Source organism: Cheilinus undulatus, linkage group 10 (genome assembly GCF_018320785.1).
Source record: "Cheilinus undulatus linkage group 10, ASM1832078v1, whole genome shotgun sequence".
Lineage (NCBI taxonomy): Eukaryota > Metazoa > Chordata > Actinopteri > Labriformes > Labridae > Cheilinus > Cheilinus undulatus.
Genome location: NC_054874.1, coordinates 4,864,275 through 4,883,618, shown reverse-complemented (window position 1 = coordinate 4,883,618; position 19,344 = coordinate 4,864,275). Strand labels below are relative to the sequence as shown.

At 39.1% G+C, this 19,344-nt stretch overlaps 1 protein-coding gene across 7 annotated transcripts in view; it reads right to left on the bottom strand.

Annotated features, from left to right (window-relative positions):
- The window catches only part of diaph2 (diaphanous-related formin 2), a 728,830-nt gene that overhangs the window by 499,821 nt on the left and 209,665 nt on the right, over positions 1–19,344 (bottom strand). For all 7 annotated transcript variants that reach the window (XM_041797008.1, XM_041797014.1, XM_041797011.1 and 4 more), the window contains 5 exons: positions 15,310–15,384; positions 15,145–15,214; positions 12,979–13,115; positions 6,328–6,436; positions 1,733–1,843 (listed from right to left, as the gene is read on the bottom strand). In XM_041797008.1, the coding sequence (XP_041652942.1) occupies positions 1,733–1,843; positions 6,328–6,436; positions 12,979–13,115; positions 15,145–15,214; positions 15,310–15,384 (502 nt within the window). The remainder of the gene's footprint in view (positions 1–1,732; positions 1,844–6,327; positions 6,437–12,978; positions 13,116–15,144; positions 15,215–15,309; positions 15,385–19,344) is intronic.

The window sequence follows — 19,344 nt, the reverse complement described above, 5'->3', positions numbered from 1 at the left end:
TTAGAGACCACACGGCTGACCAGAGGTCTGACAGCATGCTCAATACATACTGATATGTTATGGGACCACAGACACATGTGGACAAAATAGTTGGTACCCTTCCATTAAAGAAAGAAAAATCCACAATGGTGACCGAAATAACTTGAAAATGACAAAAGTAATAATAAATTAAAATGTACTGAAGATTAACTTGTGAAAATCAGACATGATGGTACCCTCAATGTAATAATTTGTTGCACAACCTTTTGAGGCAATTGAGCGACTTCTGCACCTGCCCCAGGTATTTTGGCCCACTCCTCATCTTCAAACTACTCCAGCTGTCTCAGGTTTGAAGGGTGCCTTCTCCAGACTGCATGTTTCAGCTCCTTTCACAGATGTTCACTAGAATTTAGATCAGGGCTCATAGAAGGCCATGTCAGAATGTTATGTTCTTAGCCATTCTTGGCTGTTTTTAGCTTTCTGTGTTTGGGCTCATGATCCTGTTGGAGGGCCCATGACCTACACTTGAGACCAGGTTTTCTGACACTGGGCAGCACAAGTCGCTCCAAAAGGCCTTTATAGTCTTGAGATTTGATTGCACCCTGCACTGATTCAAGACTCCCTGTGCCAGTTGCAGCAAAGCAGTGACAGAACATAGCTGAGCTTCCTCTATGTTTCACAGTAGCTATAGTGTTTGTTTTTCATGTATGCTTTATTGTTGCATCTTTGAACACAGAGCTAATGTGGCCATTCAGAAAAGTCCAAAAGAAATTCTCCCAGAAGCTTTGTGGCTTGTCAAAAATACCAGTCTGGTTTTTTTATGATTTGCTTTTATCAGTGGAGTCTTCCTCGGTTGTCTTCCATTAAGTCCACTTTGGCTAAAACAGCAACAGTCATTCTGGGCTCTCTGGTTACTATTGGTATTATTTAATTCATCATCGATTTTCATAAAACTTTAAATCAGTGGTTCTCAACTGGCCGGGCATCAGGTCCCACCACCGCCTCCTTAAGAGAATACGTGGCCCAGATTTTAAAAATTTCAACAACCTGAATTTGTTGAATGAAAAGTGCTGCATTGTGGAACCTTAATTACGCAAAACTTGATTCATCAACTAGCCAACACAAAATAAACATGTTTAAAACCATCCAATCAGAAGGAAATGCATGCATATATCAAATTTATTCCATTTCCACAAGACATCATGGAAATGTGGTACCTCCACAAGGAATTTTGTTGATAAACTGGAAAAACCAGCCTTGTCATTTAAAGAAAAGGAGATGAATTAATAGAAATCTTGGGATTCATACTTATATGAATTTACTTTTTTTTTTGCTCCATACATAGACTTTTTGTCACAATTTTTTTCCTGGCACACATTTTGCGACCCACTTTCACCAGTTGAGAACCACTGCTTTTAAATAATATGTGCAGCTGTAGTCACAGGAACATCAAGCTGCTTGGACGTGTTCTTAGGGCCTTTACCTTCAACATGCTTGTCTATAATTGTCTTTCTAATCTCCACCATGAAACCAAACCGCACAGTGACTACCTTTCATCCTTTAAATAGACAGACTGACTGATTACAATATTGAAAAAACCTGTGATGCTGATACAGCATCCCCTATGGGAACCATTTTGTTTTTTTTTGTTTCTTTCTGTAATGAAGGGGTACCAACAAATTTGTCCACATGTGTATAACATTTGTGCTTTGTCAAATCTAAGCATGTGTCATCTCACAGTTTGCAAACTTACAGGTAGGATCTTCTTGAGGCCACATCTCAGGAACTCATTGCGCAAATGTATCCGGAAGTCCAGATCATCAGGGGAGGTGACCAGGGCGTTGATCAGCTGCATGCAAGCAACCTGAAGAGAAGACAAAAAAACAGCTCAAATTGAAGAAGGTAAGAAATGGGCAACTTCATTGGATACTTTCTGCTGTTTAATATTATATGACTTAGCTGAAAAACCCTATGATTGCTATGCATAATTGAATATCTGTTATTTGTGCTCTTAATATTACTATCCAAATCAAAACCACAAAAAAGACCCTGTAAGAAAGAGAGCTGGCAGAAGTAAGGGTGTATTGACTGGCTGTGCATTATTAATGGATTTATTGGTAAGAAAAAGCCTTGTAAAGTGAGTGCCTGTGTGTGTTTGGTGGAGGAGGATGGCGAGAGGGGGTTAAGAGGAAATCACTGATGAATTATAATGAGCAGTAAGGTGTTTCAGGGGAGCGAGCAATGGATAAGACAGCTTTCCTCAGACAGACAATCGATAGCAGGCTGAAGGATTCCCATGGACGGTGCGAAACATTGTCTTCTGAAACCTTGACCCTACGCTGTTGGCTTGTATGTGTTATTAATAAGAGCCACAACAACAGGGATTCTTTGCAGGTATTTGATTTGGCTTTTAGACGAGCCTTGGATGCACACTTCTACAAACCTTCCATGTAAGACATCTGTGTCTATCTGGGATAAACTTTCTCTAACTCTTATTCGCACAGCAGATACTATCAGATACAATTTGTTTGAGCATTACTCAACCCTGCTCAACCAAAGAGTTGAAGTGTTGAAAAATACCTTTGCAAGAGCCATAATCTAAGTGGTGAAAAGTGGCAAAAAAATGGTTAAAATGGTAATAAAAATAAGTTAAAGGGGGGGAAATGGTCAAAAGGCAGCAATATGTGCCAAATATTGGGTTAAAAGTGATAAAAATGGGGAAGATAAAGTGGCAAAAAAAGGACAGAAAGTGGCTAAATTTGGGTGAGAAGTGACAAGAAATGAGTTGCAGGTGGCAAAAATGGTCAGAAAGTAGAAAAACATGACAAAAAAATTAGTGGAAAGTGACTAAAATGGGCAAAAAGCAGCTAAGATTGGCAAAAAGTTTGGAAAAGGTGGCATTTAATGGCAAAATGGGTGAAAAGTGGCAAAAATGGGGAAAAAATTGCAAATAGTAAAAAGCAGGATGTAAGAGTCAAAAACTGGGCAAAAAGTGGCAAAAGGAAGTGACAAATGTAGGCTTAAAGCAGTAAAAACTGATTAAAAGTGGCAAAAAAATTGCAATTAAGTGCAATGGAAATATATATAAACAAGTAAAAAAAGTTGACAATAAAAAACAACTATATAAGCATGGAAAACAAACTGCTTCATTTGACTTATAATGGATCATTTCTGATGAAAAAATTTCCATTTGTTTAAGGTTATCTGGGGGAATAATTTTTCAATTTAAGACATAAAAGAGCCACAAATCATTACAACAGAGCCACACGTTGAGTATTGCTGGATTAAAGGCATGAAAAGTCATTGCTTGCTTTGCAAAAGTTAAGCTCACAAGCCTAGCATTGGTGCATGCTTTTCAGTGATACAGATATAAAACACTGAAAGCTTAACTGGGAGTGCACAGGCTTGCAGAAGTAAGGGAATCTCCGCCATTGACTGCACGGAACAAGAAGACTTCTTCATGCACCCAAAAAGCTGGAGGGCTGCTGGAGCAAAGATCTGTACACTGAAACCTGACATTTTACTGTACCCACCAGAGGCCACATACATGAAAGAAACTCCACCAAATCTTCAGTGAATCTATGCGAGCGAAGAAGGCCATGGAGATCATGAAAAATTCTGTTTCTTCTCCAGCATACAGATTGGTACTTACATCAAGCACCTCAAACATACCTCGGTCATTTTCTGCTGAGTGGGAAGAGGCAAAGTTGGGGACAGGGTTGGCTGGGGTGGGGGGAATGTCTGAGTTAGGTTTAGAGAAGTGCCATAGGGGGGCTTCAAAACATCGTAATTAAAAGTGCCACCGCTGGGACGGTATTAAAGTTGAAATGCAGAGTTTCTCTCATGCTCAGCAGACAAGTGTAGCCTAAACACCAGCAAAACACATTTTAATCACATTAGCAAAGTCTACTTCAACAGCCCATCACAGGTTTTGGATAAAAAGTCTATTAATTTCCTGGAACTCCCTGCATCAGCAAAGCATTTTAATTTACTTCACAATTAGCAGGGCTTCATTTCATTAACGGCAAAATTTAAAGGAAAAACAACAGCCTCCTAATAAAAGAATATCTACTTTCGCCTCCACCGCCCGCCTCATCAGTTTCCTTCATGACTTTTCCTTCAAATCCGTGCACTTAAAAAAGTAATTCCTGCAGTAATTCCCTGCTTTCTTTCACAAAGGCATCTTTTAAGAAGCACTTTCACTGCCATTGTGAAGTTATTCCTGCTGCTGAAGAGAACAAGTGAAAATTAAGACAGGTATGGTGCTTTAGTTGCCCTTTCACACCAACTCCCTTGAGACAAAACTTGACAGCAGCAGGGATTTAAAAAAAAAAAAAAAAGTAAGGAGAAGTATTTGTAAGATGTGAGAAAAAATGAGCACAGTAGTGAGAGGTGGAGAGAAATGTGAGAAAAAGAGTAGGAAGACAAAAAGCTTGTAAAAAATCGCAACATCTCTGCTTTTTTATTATCATTTTTCTGGTGTTTGCTAAAAGTGCGGGGGTGGTTCAGTAGAGGTGATCCATAAAGCAGGTGTTTTTGATTAAAGCAGTGGCGATGGAGCTCTGGGGTGCATTTCAATAGCATGGAGCGCTGAGATGCAGTGGGGCTAACAGCTGAACTATAGGCCGCAGAGAATAAATAAAGAAGCACACATATGGATACAGCTGGGAGTATCAGGCAAAAGTGAAGTTGCCTTATCGTGCTCTATTTTTCTGAGTGGCCCAGGAGAAACAACACTTACTGATGTAGATCACTGTTTTCCTTCAGCAGGAGTAATTTCATAGAGTGATTGCCTTTTTCATTGAAGATAGTGTTGAAAAATTGAGCATTAGTTCAGGCAGGCCTCTAAAATATTTGAGATCAGCTGACCTCATGCAAGTCCCATCAGCTGTTTGCTCTAAGCACGCTTTCATTACTGCCCTTGCCTGGCTTTACTCTGCCGCCCTCTCTGCAAGCCGCTATTGCAACCCTCCTCCACCCCAGCTCCTCCTTTATCCTGGTCCTGACTTAATCAGTGTCATTCTTTTGTCACTGATGCCTGCTCTGCTCTTGGGGTTTTTGCTGCTTCCCACCCACAATTCTATCTGATCAACTAGATGTCACACAAGTACTAGCCAATCAACACTGAGGTCTGAGTACCACTGCCACAATGAGCTTAAGGCATCACTTCCTGTTTCCTGCTGCTACTGTGTTGCCCTGAGCTGTTTTCATGTCCACAGAGCTGCTGCTAAATTGTTTATTCTTTAAAATTTGTTCTCATAACAAATCCATACAGAATTACTCTTCATGTTACAGGCTGTACGTCTTTGCAGAGGGGCTTCAATAAGTGGCACAGTAATCACAGCCTTAATTATATTCTTTTATGGCCTTGGGGGCTGGGGGCAAAAATTGTTTTAAGTGGGGATGCCGAGCATCCACATGATTAATATTTGTGTCAGCCATTTTGCTTATTATTCCTCTTCTGCGTTGGCTATTTCCTCCTTTACACTTTGTCGTATCAACACCGTCTAAACTTTTACAAATTCAGTTTCTTTGTCATTCGACTGCTATGACTTTTCTAATTTCTAACTTTTATAATTTCTAAAATATAGCTATTTTCAGCTTCTTTAAGGCTACTTTCAGCTCTTTTTAGGCTATTTTCAGCTTATTAGGCTACTTTCTGCTATCTTTTTCCTTTTTTGAGCTATTGAATGCCATTTCAGCTACTTGTATGCCACTTTATGCTATTTTATGATATTCTTATGCTCTTTTCAGCTATTTTTGTGCTTTTGGCTATTTTCAGCAGTTCTTCCACAATTCAGCTCTCAGCATCCCCACGCTATTTCAGCTGAAATTCCAATTTTGATCTAGTTGTAATTGAAACTTGATCACTCACTACAATACATGCATGGCTTTTCAAAAATATTTTTGTGGGTCTTTTTATACCTTTATTTAGAGAGGTGGACAGTGGAAAAGTTGCTCTTGCTACCCTCCTCCACCCCAGCTCCTCCTTCATTATTCTTCTGGCTTAATCAATGCCATTCTGTTATTAGGGGCAGCCAAACCACCAAATATGAATAACAGCAATCAATAACTGTTAATAAAGAAATATTTATAGCTGCAAATCATGTGTTTATTGACAAAGTGGTCCTGACTGGACTGTCTTTTTGTTGTGTGATTCTAAACCTGGAGATAATGGGCTTCTCTTGCATTCCTCCTCCACCTCAGTTCCTCCTTCATTCTGCTTCTGACATGATCAATGCCATTCTGTTGTTTGGGGTTTTCTTGCTGCTTCTCTCCCTGTCTTGTGCTTTCCTTATACTGGAATTGATCCTGACTGAACTGTATTTTTGTCGTGTGATTCCAAACCTGGAGTTGCTGGGCTTCGTGGTTCTCCAGTCCTTCGACGATTGGAGCAAACCTCTCTTTGTTGTTCCTCTCTGCAGCGATGGTCATGGCTGCTAGAATCTTATCCAGGCTGGAAGAAAAGGAAAAAAAAAAACGGGGGAGGACAGGGGAGCAGGCACAACACAAAAGTCAACAAACACTTTTATCACCTCGCTGACAGGACATTTACCCACAATTTTCGGCTCAAACACCATGTATCTTATCTCCCCTTGTGTGATGGTGTGGACATTAGCTCTGCTGGTCTTTGGCTGCCCTGACAAATGCCACTGCTTTCCATCTCTTTGTGTGCAATCCGCTCTACTGCTGCAGCGTCTAATTTGACTTTATTTTTCTTGCTACTAAGCTGATGATCAACAAAAAAACAGCCTTTTACTTGCAAACAATTGTGGGAGAGTGTATTTGGCTGGGTAAGAGGGGGTGCAATTTGTTGTAGACTAATGTGCAAAAACACCTATTGAGAAGGTAGGGAAATTAGAGTAATACAAGGGCTAAAGGCAGCTCAGCTAAATAGAACATTTCAGGTCATGAATTGTAAGTGAAAGAGTAATTTGGAGCTGTACACACAAAAACGCCAAAATGAGTGCAATCAAGGTAAAATGATGTCTTATGCAAACAGTGATTTACTATACGCGTAGGTAATAATAGGAAATAGGTGGTCTTTCTGTCACTGCAAAGCCACATTTACTGTGCTGCCTTCATCAGTTGAGACACAACCTTTTTACTCCTATGAGTATAAAAGATCCTGATATACAAGTTTTCCCCCACTGTTGGAATAAATCAGCTAACTTATAAATAAAAGTCACACAAGGCCAAATGTTAAAATGTCAGGGATCGGTGAATTTATGCATGTGCGAACATGTGAGCTCACCCACAGGCTGACTGTTGCCAGTTTTATAGCCTTATATCACCTCAGAAAGTAAATTTCAGATGACAAAGTAAAAGCAGGGTTCTTTTGTGAGCAGGGGGCGCGATCATGTGTCTGACCAAAAGGACCGTATGTGTGGAATAAGCCTGACACAGAGATAAATGGAACCGCCGTGCTCTGTGATAGGGGTTACAAAGTCACAGACAAGCATGGGGAGCTGCATACTGAGGAGCTTTAAAGCCGGTTCAGACAACGTTTCAGAACAGGCGAGATAGATCTGCTTAACTTGTCGTGTTCCCTTTTGATGCTGTCAGCTGAAGAGGGTGTTGAACACGAGCCAGCGTCACAACATCGGTTGGCAGATTTTTTTCTAAGCAGGAAAAGTGACGCCTCAGCTACTTTGGATGTCATTTCTACAGGATGCGTACGTTTTAATGCAGGGCTCTGATCATGGAGAAGATTTCCATGTTTACTGCATCCTATTTCTGAACACTTTGAAACAGAGTGAGAATGAGCGGTTGTGTGCAAGCATCAAGTCTGCCAGAGTGTTAAATTAGTGACTGCTGCAGACTATATTTATATTTTTGCCCTAATTAGAAGTTCTCTGTAACATGTACTTCTTTCTTTGTGTATTGACAAATACAGTTTCAAATGCTTAGGAAGGAAATAAATGGATCGGCCTTTGGTAATACTATATTCTAAAATAAATACTTTGGATCAAGCTCATCGTCAATGATTTTCAGTGAAAGATTGAAATCTTCTGTCATAAAACTCCAGAGTAGGGCTGCCTAATTGCAAGTATTATAATCATTTTTTATTTTATTTATTTATTTTATTTATTTATTTATTTATTTATTTATTTAACCAGGTTGGTCCCATTGAGATTAAAAACCTCTTTTTCAAGGGAGACCTGGCCAAGACAGGCAGCAGCAAAAAACACAAACTTACAGATGGAAATACAAAGAGAGACAAATCATGATTAATTTAATCAATACTGAGCTCAAGATAATCAAACACAATGACTCAATGATTTTAGATCTTAGATAATCTACACAGTAAAAATTGTAGGCGGAGTTTTCCCATGATGCCCTTGGGCAGAGTATTTCTATGACATGTTTATATGTTGTCTGCTGTACTGAATCACTGCTGGAATTTCTTTACCCATGTTTCTGATGTTATTTTTGATTTAAGCACTTTTGCACCATGAGTGAAGTTGTTCACTGAGTTGGATAGATGATCAGTTGTTCTGAGTTAACGAGCAGTTTGTGGCAGTGGCTTTAATTCTTTGCCTCATTCCTACATACAGACAGGGATTGATATTTGCAACTACCAACCAGCCAAATGCAGGGGGATTTCACTATTCTTTCTTTATTCTTTATTTTCAAACATGTAAAAAAATAAAAATAAAATTATAATAAAAAATAAAAAAAATAAAAAACAATCAGGGATAGTCACCATAAACAAATACAGTCAGCTATGTGTATGCAAAAATACAAAAACGATAGACTGTTGACAATGTCTTGCTTTTGTCGCACGATTACATGTTCGAAAAGGAGTAGGAAGAAGTAAAAAACTTATTTAATCCTACCCCTTTAAAGTCAAATAATTTCAGCTGTGGCAGGTAGTGCAGCAACACCCACTGGCCACTTTAGCATGCAGAATTTATTGGTGACACTTCACAAACATTTATTGTAACTGGGTTCTGCTGTTAGCATAAATGTGTGTGAACACTGCAACAGTAATAGATGCTTATTGCAATGAGGCTGTTTTGTTCATAATAAATGCAAAGTGCTGGATTTGTGCAAACTTAATATTGGACCACAAATTTTGTTGGTCAATTTGTGTTTTCTACTTGTAATTGAAACTTAAGGTCAGAAAAAACTTAAGGTCACATATTTAAGCCCTTTAAAGGGACACTTCCACATTTTGGCAAATTCGCCCATTGCCATAATTCCTATAGTCTTAGTAATAGGTTCATTACCTTCAGTTGTCATTGCAAGCTGCCGAGTTCGGACCTGCTGTGCCAACTCAATGTAAGCAGACGGTATTCCAGCTTTCCCTCATCAAACTCATCAAATACACAATCCAACAACTCCAAAACGCTCTCGTGGACAAATTGTGACCTGTACATTTACAACGCTATGAAATAATAACATATAATTATGTAACATTACGACACATGAAGCGAATACTCGGAACTATTTCTTGAATAAACCACTGGGCGGAGTGACACAGTGCAGCAGCCATGTCTGGAGTGTAGTTCTGGCTTTGCATTTAGCTTTAAAACATCTCCGTCTCGTAATGTTCCATGATTATTTCATAGCGTGGTGAATGTACAGGTCACAACTTGACCACGAGAGCGTTTTGGAGTTGTTGGATTGTGTATTTGATGAGTTTGATGAGGGAAAGCCAAAATACCGTCTGCTTACATTGAATTGGCACAGCAGGTCCGAACTCTGCAGCGCCAATCTAAAAATAGCTTGCATCAACAACTGAAGGTAACGAACCTATTACTAAGACTATAGGAATTATGGCAATGGGCGAATTTGCCAAAATGTTGCAGTATCCCTTTAAGCCAAGTTCATATTACTCTGAGAGGTTTCCAAAACATGCCTGTGAAGGTTGTTGCGGAAAAACCCTCCAGTATTGGATTTTTGCATGTCTAAAAAACCCCTCTATTTCAGACCTTTTCAGAACAAGCTGTTCCTGTGTCTGTGACTTTAAATGTTAATGAGTTGTCTGACTCCGCCCCTTGTCTCCGCTCCTTTAAGGAAATGGATATGGCTTAATGGATGTGGCTCTCCTCTCAGCTGGCAGCTGAGAGGAGAGCCACTCCCATCATGACATCATGAGGGGAAAATCTGAAAATGGCTTGTTTCACAGAATGCTTCAAAAAACACCTCCAGTGAGAAAGGTATAGTATTGTAGTGTTATAATTACACTAAAATGTATACAATAATACTCTGAGTGTTAAGTCTAACACTATTAGAAAACTTAGAAACATGTGAAAGTTATCTACACTAAATTTAACATTATGTGAGTTGAATTAACACTGAAGATTTTGCTGTGTAGTTTTAATTTGTTTTAACATAAGAGTAAACTATCAGTGTTATCGGGAGTAATTTCAACACTCTTCAGAGTTTATTGACCTGTGTGTTAAACTGAAATAACACTATACAGTGTAAACCAGTGTTAAATTTTCATCTTATCTATTGTTAATTTAATTCTAATATTTTAACCCTAGCCAATTCTGGCTGGTACCAAATACACAAGGACCCAGAGTTAAATTCAACTCTCTAACTTAAACTGCAAAAATGACAGATTTTGACAGAAATTAAAAATGCATCTATTTGACTTGAACTTAAACACCTTGAAGTAACGGCGTTTTACACAAATACATTTAAAAAATTCACATATTATGATAAAAATGACTATTTTAAAGCATAAAAAGAAAATGCTTTTGATTACTGACGATGAACTCAAGGTGCAAAAAAACAAAAGAAGCATTTACTACATAAGAACATGGCATGCTACGCAATAATCATTTAATCACAATTACCTAGTTGTATCATTGTTGGAGGCCAAAGCTGCTGTTTCTGTTTTAAATCAGGATTTTCTTGTTTTGAAGTAAGCATCCACATTTTCAGAATGTGTTTTTATATCCTGAGGTGATTAAAAAAAAGGAATAAAACCAAGCTCATAGATAAAAGAGATTGCTCTGGGAATTAACTAAAAAAATGAACTGAATTTACTGATGTTTATCTAAGATTCAGACTCCCCTCTACCTCTGTCCCTGCATTCTTTGCAAATACTGGAAATTGTGCAAAGTCAAAACAACAAAAACATAAAGGCCTATTAGGGTGGTCAGAGATGTGAGACACACTGCTGAACTTGACTTCCCCAACAGAATTCAGGGGGTTGTTTATTTCCATCCCTGCGTACAGACTGACTTTGAAGTGCCATTGCTATTCTAGTCCAGCCTGGTGGGGAACAATAAAAACACTCCCTAAAATCCAATTTATGAACTGCCAGCCAGGTGGGGTGTCCCTGACAAACAGGACTGACTAGCTCCACGCTTTAAAGAGACTTGAGTTCATCACTGGACCCCGATGACCGTACTGTCTGGGTTTATGCTCTCAGTGGGTAGGCACATATGCATGTGGTCCGGTCTCTGTCTGAGTATGTAGAAGCCACCCATGTGGGAGAAGATTGGAGCAATAGTGATATATCAGTGTTTACGAGGAGAAGCTGCCGCCTCCTTCCCTCATGCTGTTTCAGAAACATTACGGAGCGTGTAAACAGAGCGGAGATGGTCCGTATCTCTTTCATCAGTGCATTTTTGTCGTCAGAATGTTTGAAATGGTGTTGTGCTGTTTCCATATCAGCTGTGATTTAGGGAGAAAAATAGGGAAATGTGTCCGCTACTCCACTGTGAATACTGAACACTTCTATAAAACCTGAAATGGAGGGCAAGTAAGAAATAAATGCAGGTAGGGTCATCCATATTACCAGATACTGGGTTTCTCACTAATAATGATTACCTACTGGTGTTTAGCTGATTGTAACTGGGATTACTGTTTATGAACTGAGCTTTCTCCACACACAGGATGCACCAAACATGTTTAAAATGGGATAAAGGGCTTAGAGATAGCGACCAATACTAACCTCTCTCTGCATGCATTCTCCGAATTAAAACTTAAATCTATTATCAACATTTTTACATACAGTCAGTGTCAGCTATGTGTTTTGGTGGAGATGATGAAGAAAATAAAGAGATAAGTTTAAGGAGCAGCAAGACTACTTCAAGTGAAGACTGAAATCTGTTGCATTTATCTTTCTCTCTTTCTATCTATCGATCTATAATCTATCATCTATCTGTCTGTCTGTGTGGATGTATGGATGGATGGATGGATGGATGGATGGATAGATTATGGATGATGATTGGACGGATGGATGGATGGATGGATGGATGAATGAATGAATGAATGAATGAATGAATGGATGGATTAATGGCTGGATGAATTGATGGATGAATGAATGGATGGATGGATGAATGGATGGATGAATGGATGGATGGATGAATGGATGGATGAATGTGTATGTGGGTCTATCATGTAGGGATGTTTAAAAAAAGCGTTAACATTGACATTCATTTTTCCTTGTGGGCCCTTGGTGGACTCAGCTTTTCCTCAATACAGGTAGGGGGTCCTAAGGAAAAAGGTTAGGAACCACTGCTTAAGACAATTTCTCAAATGTTGGTATGTGTTTTCTGTTTAGTGAACTTCTCTTGAGGGCAGGTTAGGAAAAAAAAAAAAAAAAAAACTTTTGACAATTGAAATCCAAAATTCTGGTATTGTGACAACTTAATGGAGCTTTCGGGCACACTACAACTCATAATGCTCCTAGAAAACACTGTGTTCTTTCTGTTGTTGAAATAGGGCCAGTAAATCTCCTGATAACAGAGTTGCACTAGAAATGCTGACAGCAGAGTGTATATTTTATCTTATTTGACCTGCGATGCAGTTTATGGAATTAGGATCTGAGTTTGTTCTTAAACTTAGACTTTTTGTTTGACTTTTTCACTTTCTTGGCTTCAATAATTAATCCATTTCCCCTCTATTCATTGGGCACTGGTTTCAGTCTCTTCACAGCTGCAACTTCTTGCAGCTGTGGTTGAAACATGCATTTTTAATGGTTTACTAGATAAGAATAAATCAGCAATGTGAAAACAACATTGGATAACTTACATGTTTTCTTCTCCAATGATACAAAAAGCAGAGAGAATTTTGACGATCTCAGTCATCATGTTGGTCTGTTTGGGATCAATCGCTCGTGCCAGTAGCAACAGGCTCCGCTCGTCTCCCAGGATCCTTTGCAGTCCATACTACAAGACATGGAAGAGAGGAGGTAGGATGGGGAAAAGGTCCATTGGGTATAAATAATGAGAGCATTTGCATTCATGAAGACAGTCTTTCACTTGTAAAAAATTGTACAAAGAAGCTGTAATGTGCGTGGGTTAAAGTTAGCCTTAATTTGCTTTTAAGTAGGGACAACGAGGCCATGGGAGTAAATGGAGAGGATGATGAATTAATTCAATTCAGGACAGGACTTCTGGGACAAATGCATATAGTCTCATGTACTTTTTAGTCTCCGCACATCTTAAGGAATGACCACATGTGGGGATTAATGCAGAGAAGGGCAATATCAATAGTTCATCTATCCTGAAAAGCTTGCCACTTTTTGAGAAATGAGCCAGACCTTCCCAAAAAGGATAATTAAAAGACCTGAGAGTGTGGGCTTCAAATGGTAAAATTAGCCTCACTTCACTGTCCCATTATCCCAGGCTTGTCACAGTCCACACTGAAATAAGGCTTCGAATCCTGGCTATGTGAGCTATTATTAGAACACCTTAGTTTAATGGTGGACAGAAGGAGGAAATGGTTCATTTCTCTAGGGGCCTTCACCACTCTACCGGCAAATTTACACTTGATTAACTTTACAGGATTACAACTAAATAACTTTATTTTAGAATGCATCAAAGAAATGCAACCCCAATTCCAAAAAAAGTTGGAACACTGTGTAAAATGCAAATCAAAACAGAAGGCAATGATTTAAATATCACATAAACCCGTATTTTATTCCTATTAATACAAAACAACATTAAAGAAGTTGAAACTGAGATATTTTAGCATTTCTGAAAATATCAGCTCATTTTGAATTTGATGGCAGCAATACATCCCAAAACGTAACTAATTAGGCTAATGGGAACATGTCAGTAACATGACTTAGTATAAAGCAGCATTTTTGTCCAGAGGAAATGTCCAGTGGTTCACCAAACTGCAAAAATGTCTTCTAAAAGTTACGAAAGCAATTCAGGAGAATGTTCCCCAACATAAAATTTTGAAGACTTTGAATATCCCACCATCTACAGTCCATAGTATCACCAAAAGATTCAGAGAATCTGGAGAAATATCTGTGAGCAAGGGACAAGGCTGAAGGTCAAAATTGGGTATCTGTGATCTTGGGGTCTTCAGGCAGCACTGCATTAAGAACAGGCATGATTCTACACTGGAAATCACTGCATGGTCTCAGGAACACTCCAACACTGTTGGCCATGCCATCCACAAATGTAAGTTAAAGCTGGATCATGCAAGAAGAAGCCATATGTGAACAGGATCCAGAGATGCCACCGTCTTCTCTGTCCATTTAAAACGAACTGAGGCAAATGGAAAACTGTTCTGTGGTCAGATGGATCCAAATGTGAAATGTCTTTTTGGACCCCATGTCCTGTGGACTGAAGATGTAGGGGGTTAAAAAGTTCAAAAGCCTGCATCTTTGATGGTATGGGATTGTGCTTGTGCCTACTGCGTGGGCAGCTTACACATCTGGAAAGGAGCTATCAATGATGAAGAGTAGATAGAAACTTTAGAGCAACTATGCTTTCATCCACACGTCTCTTTCAGAGAAGGCCTTGACTATTTCTGCAAGATAACGTAAACCACATCCATCACAACAGCATAGCTTCACAGTAGAAGAGTCCAGGACCAATCACCAATAGAAAACATTTGAAACATCATAAAACGAAAAAGCAAAGAAGACCCAGGACTGTTGCACAGCTAGAATCCTACATCATACAAGAATGGGACAACATTCCTCTTATGACTTCCCCGTTTACAGACTGTTATTAAAAGAAGAGGGGATGCAACCCAATGGTAAAACATGGTCCTATCCCCTATTTTAAAATGTCTGTTTCAACATCTTTTATTGTATTGTGAATAAAATATGGATTTATGTGATTTGCAAATCATTGCATTTTTATGTTATTTACATTTTATACACTTTTTTTTTTAGAATTAGGGTTGTGTACTTCATCATGTAGGTGACATGGGCTAATTTTGTTGATTCATACAAACCTTGTTGTTCATGAAGGCTTTTAAACATTGTATGAGTTTGTGCTGGTTCCTTTTGTCGATGCTTTCTTGCCTATAAAATAAGAGGACATGTTATTGTGATTATTGGACTAAAAAGAAGCTGGGCCTTTAATAGCATTAGAAAAAAAATGGGATGAGGTCACTTACTGTTTCTTGTCCAGCAGCTTCTCCAGGGCATCCAGGAGGAGGCCGAGACCCTCGTGACCAAAGTTATTAACCCAACTGGAAAAAGAGAAACAAAAAAAATCATTATTGCTTTGCTTTTATTGTAGACCGTGGTGTTTCACACAGGGAAGCAAACACGAGCACTGTTGTATTATCCTGAGAGGAAATCAGTCACTCAGGCTAATATCAGAGGTTTAGAGCTCACTCAGATAAATTGGCTGTTGTAGTTTTTAATGCCAACAGTGAGTGCTGCGAATTAAAAACAACCCTGCCTTTCCTGCTACAGTCTGAATGGGTTTGAATTTAACTGTACACATCTACAAGCAAATGAGCACACATCCATCTTCACTACTGTTGCCACTGCTGAGCAGTTTGTATCCACCCCCCCACCCCCCCACCCCCACCAACACCACCCAGTGAGCCGCTGTGTTCCTGTGCCAAAAGATTAAGCAATGCAAGAAAGATAACGCTGTAATCGATAATGGATCGCAGGAGATAATTGGCTATAAACCGCAGTGTATCAGGAGACAGCAAATGATCCAGTACAGATGAGCCCGTTTGTCTACGCTGGAGGAAGAGAGGGAGGCAGGAGGGGTGTTGTGGTCACGGCCAGATTATGTCATTAGCATTACTTGTTTTCAGGCTCCTAACTGTCAATAACGCAGAAAGCATGGGGCAATTTTCTGACATTAACGGGGCATAAGTCAGTGATTTATCCCGCTCTTTTTGACAATGATTCGAAATAATAATGTTTTGAGTATTAAAGTCGTTTGTATTGACTCAGTGAATGGGAAGGGACCCTCGATTAGGGATGAGATGCATTAGCCGGAGGCACCTGGCAAAGTTAAGGTGAGGAATTTCTTTGTTCCCTTACAAAATTACAGCCCCCTTCTACCATCACCCGACTTTTATTAGCAGACGAATCAACCAAAGTGATTGAAGTCTAGAGTAGTTTATAAGGATGATCTGTTGTCTGAATACAGATGATTATTATAATTTTGTGTATTTGTGAATGCTACATATTTAAGGTCATTAAAAGCAAAATGTGCACCTGCAGCTGCATGAAAAACAAAGAGGGTAGTGGCATGGCTGTGGGAGCAAGACTGAGTAAATCCAAAGTCTTTGTTTATTCTCCCTAGCTATGATGGCAACGCCGGCTTTCACAGAGCTGGAAATGGAACCAATATTTGTGTGGAGAAATTCACTTGATTAAATGGCGTAACCGCAGTATGGGATCCTGGGAATGCTGTGAGACCTCAATAAGGTATGTGAGAAATGCACTGCTTTGTTCTCTGCAGGACAAGTTGAAGTTCCTAATAATTATCGTGTCATGAGGCAAAATGAAAGGTACATCTGATGCACTGCGCTGCTTTAATAGCACATTTTCCAACTTTTCAGTACCATTTAATTAACCCAAGAGGGTCTGCTTTTATCTCAAAACATCCCACAAATCTACACGTCTATGACCGCTTTAGTTATGACTAAATGCTCATTGTTGTCTTGGAGAATTTAGGAGACAGTGCACCCCATGAGTGCTTTGTGATGCTGCAGTAAAGGGCATCTAATAAATACTTGTACAGTGGTTGCAGTTGCTTTCTTAAAAGCAGTTATTACCTTTCCAAAGCATGTCCTCATATTGTTTTATTTTTCATTTCTGCTATTACTTGGATGTAAAGTGTATTTAGGCAGTGAAATTTCAATGCTGGTTACGTACAGTTTATAGTCCAGCAACATTCTCTGCTTTTATGTACACAATTATTGCAAAGAAGGAAAGAGAGGAGACATCAGAGGAGAGGGAATGGAAACCTGCTGAATCAGAGACGGAAGAAGAGGAAGGGTTTCTTCTAAAGGGAATGCCAGAAACGTTGTCATATTTTCCGGAGGTGCTGTTCACTTTTTGTGTTGGTGCAGGGCTACGTGAACCTATGGTATATGAAACTGAGTAGATGTGACACATGTTTATGGAGATTTTGTAGTACCTAGTCCAAATCTTCAAATTTGGCACAAAGTGTTTAATTCTGCACTTTTAGTTAAAAAGAGACATCTATGGTTGATCTGGTGCAAGAGCTCAATGGTTACAGCCTGGGTTTTGCACAATCGTTAACTTTTGTCACTTTTGTCATACATTTCACCATTGTAGTTCAAAATGCATGTACATTGTTACTCAGTGGAGAAAGCTCTGCTTAAAAGATGCTACCTGGGTTAGTCAAGCAGCATACGTTGACTTTCCAGGAAGTCATGGGGGCATGGCTGGAAACCCCCATTTGAAGAGACACATGCAATAAAATTAGTTCAAAAGCAATTAATCCATAGTAGCATGAATCTGAATGAGGATGCAACAAGCTGTATGCTATAAAGGAGGAGGCTGGGGTGGCGGAGGTGAAGCTTCACAAGCAGCAGCGCGATGCATCAGCTCTAATGCGAGCAGAGATTAGAGATAGGGATTAGTCATATTTAATTACAACGCTGTGTTGTGAGAAAGAGCTCTGATTGGCTGTGGGAGCTGGCAATAATCAGCTGAACTCGGCTGGGCGTATGACTACCATATCCTGCATGAACTAATAATAATAATAATAATAATAATAATAATAATAATAATAATAATAATAATAACTTCATTTATATAGCACCTTTAAAACAAATGTTTACAAAGTGCTTTAACAGACATAGCAAAAGCAAGAACTCAGGGATTTCATAAAAAACAAAGAACAGATTAGCAATAAACTAGACAGAGAAGGTCTTGATAATCAAACAGAAAGACAAAACAAACTGAGATACAGATGTCTTAATTGCATGGTTAAAGGAAAAGGAAGGACATGGATGATGGTGAAGGCAGTTAAAATACTGAAAGATGGAAATACTCAGGAAAAGACAGTGATATTATATGACAGCAAAGTCAATGCAGTAAAGTAACGCTAGGCTTCATTTGTAGCAGGGGATAGTAGCATTTCATGGATCCACCAACCAGAGGTGTTGCTGTGACTCAAGGATTGTGGGTAATGTAGTACTGCTACAAACTTGTGTCTTCTGCACGACCATGTATCCCCATTTCCACATTTAAACTGTCTTTCCTATTGAACAGTTGGCTGTTTCTTATATCCTGCCCCTCCCAGCCCTTTCCATGTTATTTCTAAGGCAGGGGTTTCAAACTCAAGGCTTGGGGGCAAATCCAGCCCAGGGAACAGTTAAATCCGGCCTCCAAGATTATATCATATTTCTGTTCTAACTGGCCCATCAGTATGAGGTCTGCAGATTTCCTCAAGTATAAAAATGTGAACTTATCCTTGATGATTTTAGATATCCTCGTTAAATCATAAAATCTGAAAAAGTAAGGAGTAAAAATAATTAGATAAAAAGTCAGGAATGTGGGAAAAGATATTAATCTGTGTTTGAATTTCATATTTTCAATTTTGCATCTCACAATTGGGACTCAAACTTGTATGAAAAATTCTGACATGCTAGTCTTGTTCAATTGTGGTCGTTGGGTGTCTTGGATGGGTTGTTAATTATGTCACACTACAAGACCGTTTGTCGTTTCTGACTCTCTAAATCGGGCCCGAGTTTTGACGATGAGCTGTGACATTGCAGTCGGGCTTCAATCTGGCTGAATTTGTGTAGTCTGAGCCGGCCTTAAGTTTCTCTTTAAGAAACTTATCTAATGAATGAGTGCGTAACCACCATGCTGAAGGACTTGAAAGCCATTCAGGTTTCAGAGCCAAACTTCATGAAATTCTACAAATACTACAGATGTTTAATGCTTAACCTTGAAGAAGAAAGCCAGACTCTCATTCTGCACTCTGTGGAGTGTAAATACTTTGAAATTTGTTGCAGCAATAAGTGTCATTGCAGCTTTGTATCACACTGGTGGTGCTTTCAGGTACCCTCGAGTAGAACTACTGCTGTAAAACTTGACATTGAATTCTCCATTTAAAAATCATGATATAGAGTAAGAGGAAAAACTGCTTAATTTATGAAGAACAAACATAAACACGAATATACAAAGCAGGGAAACATCAC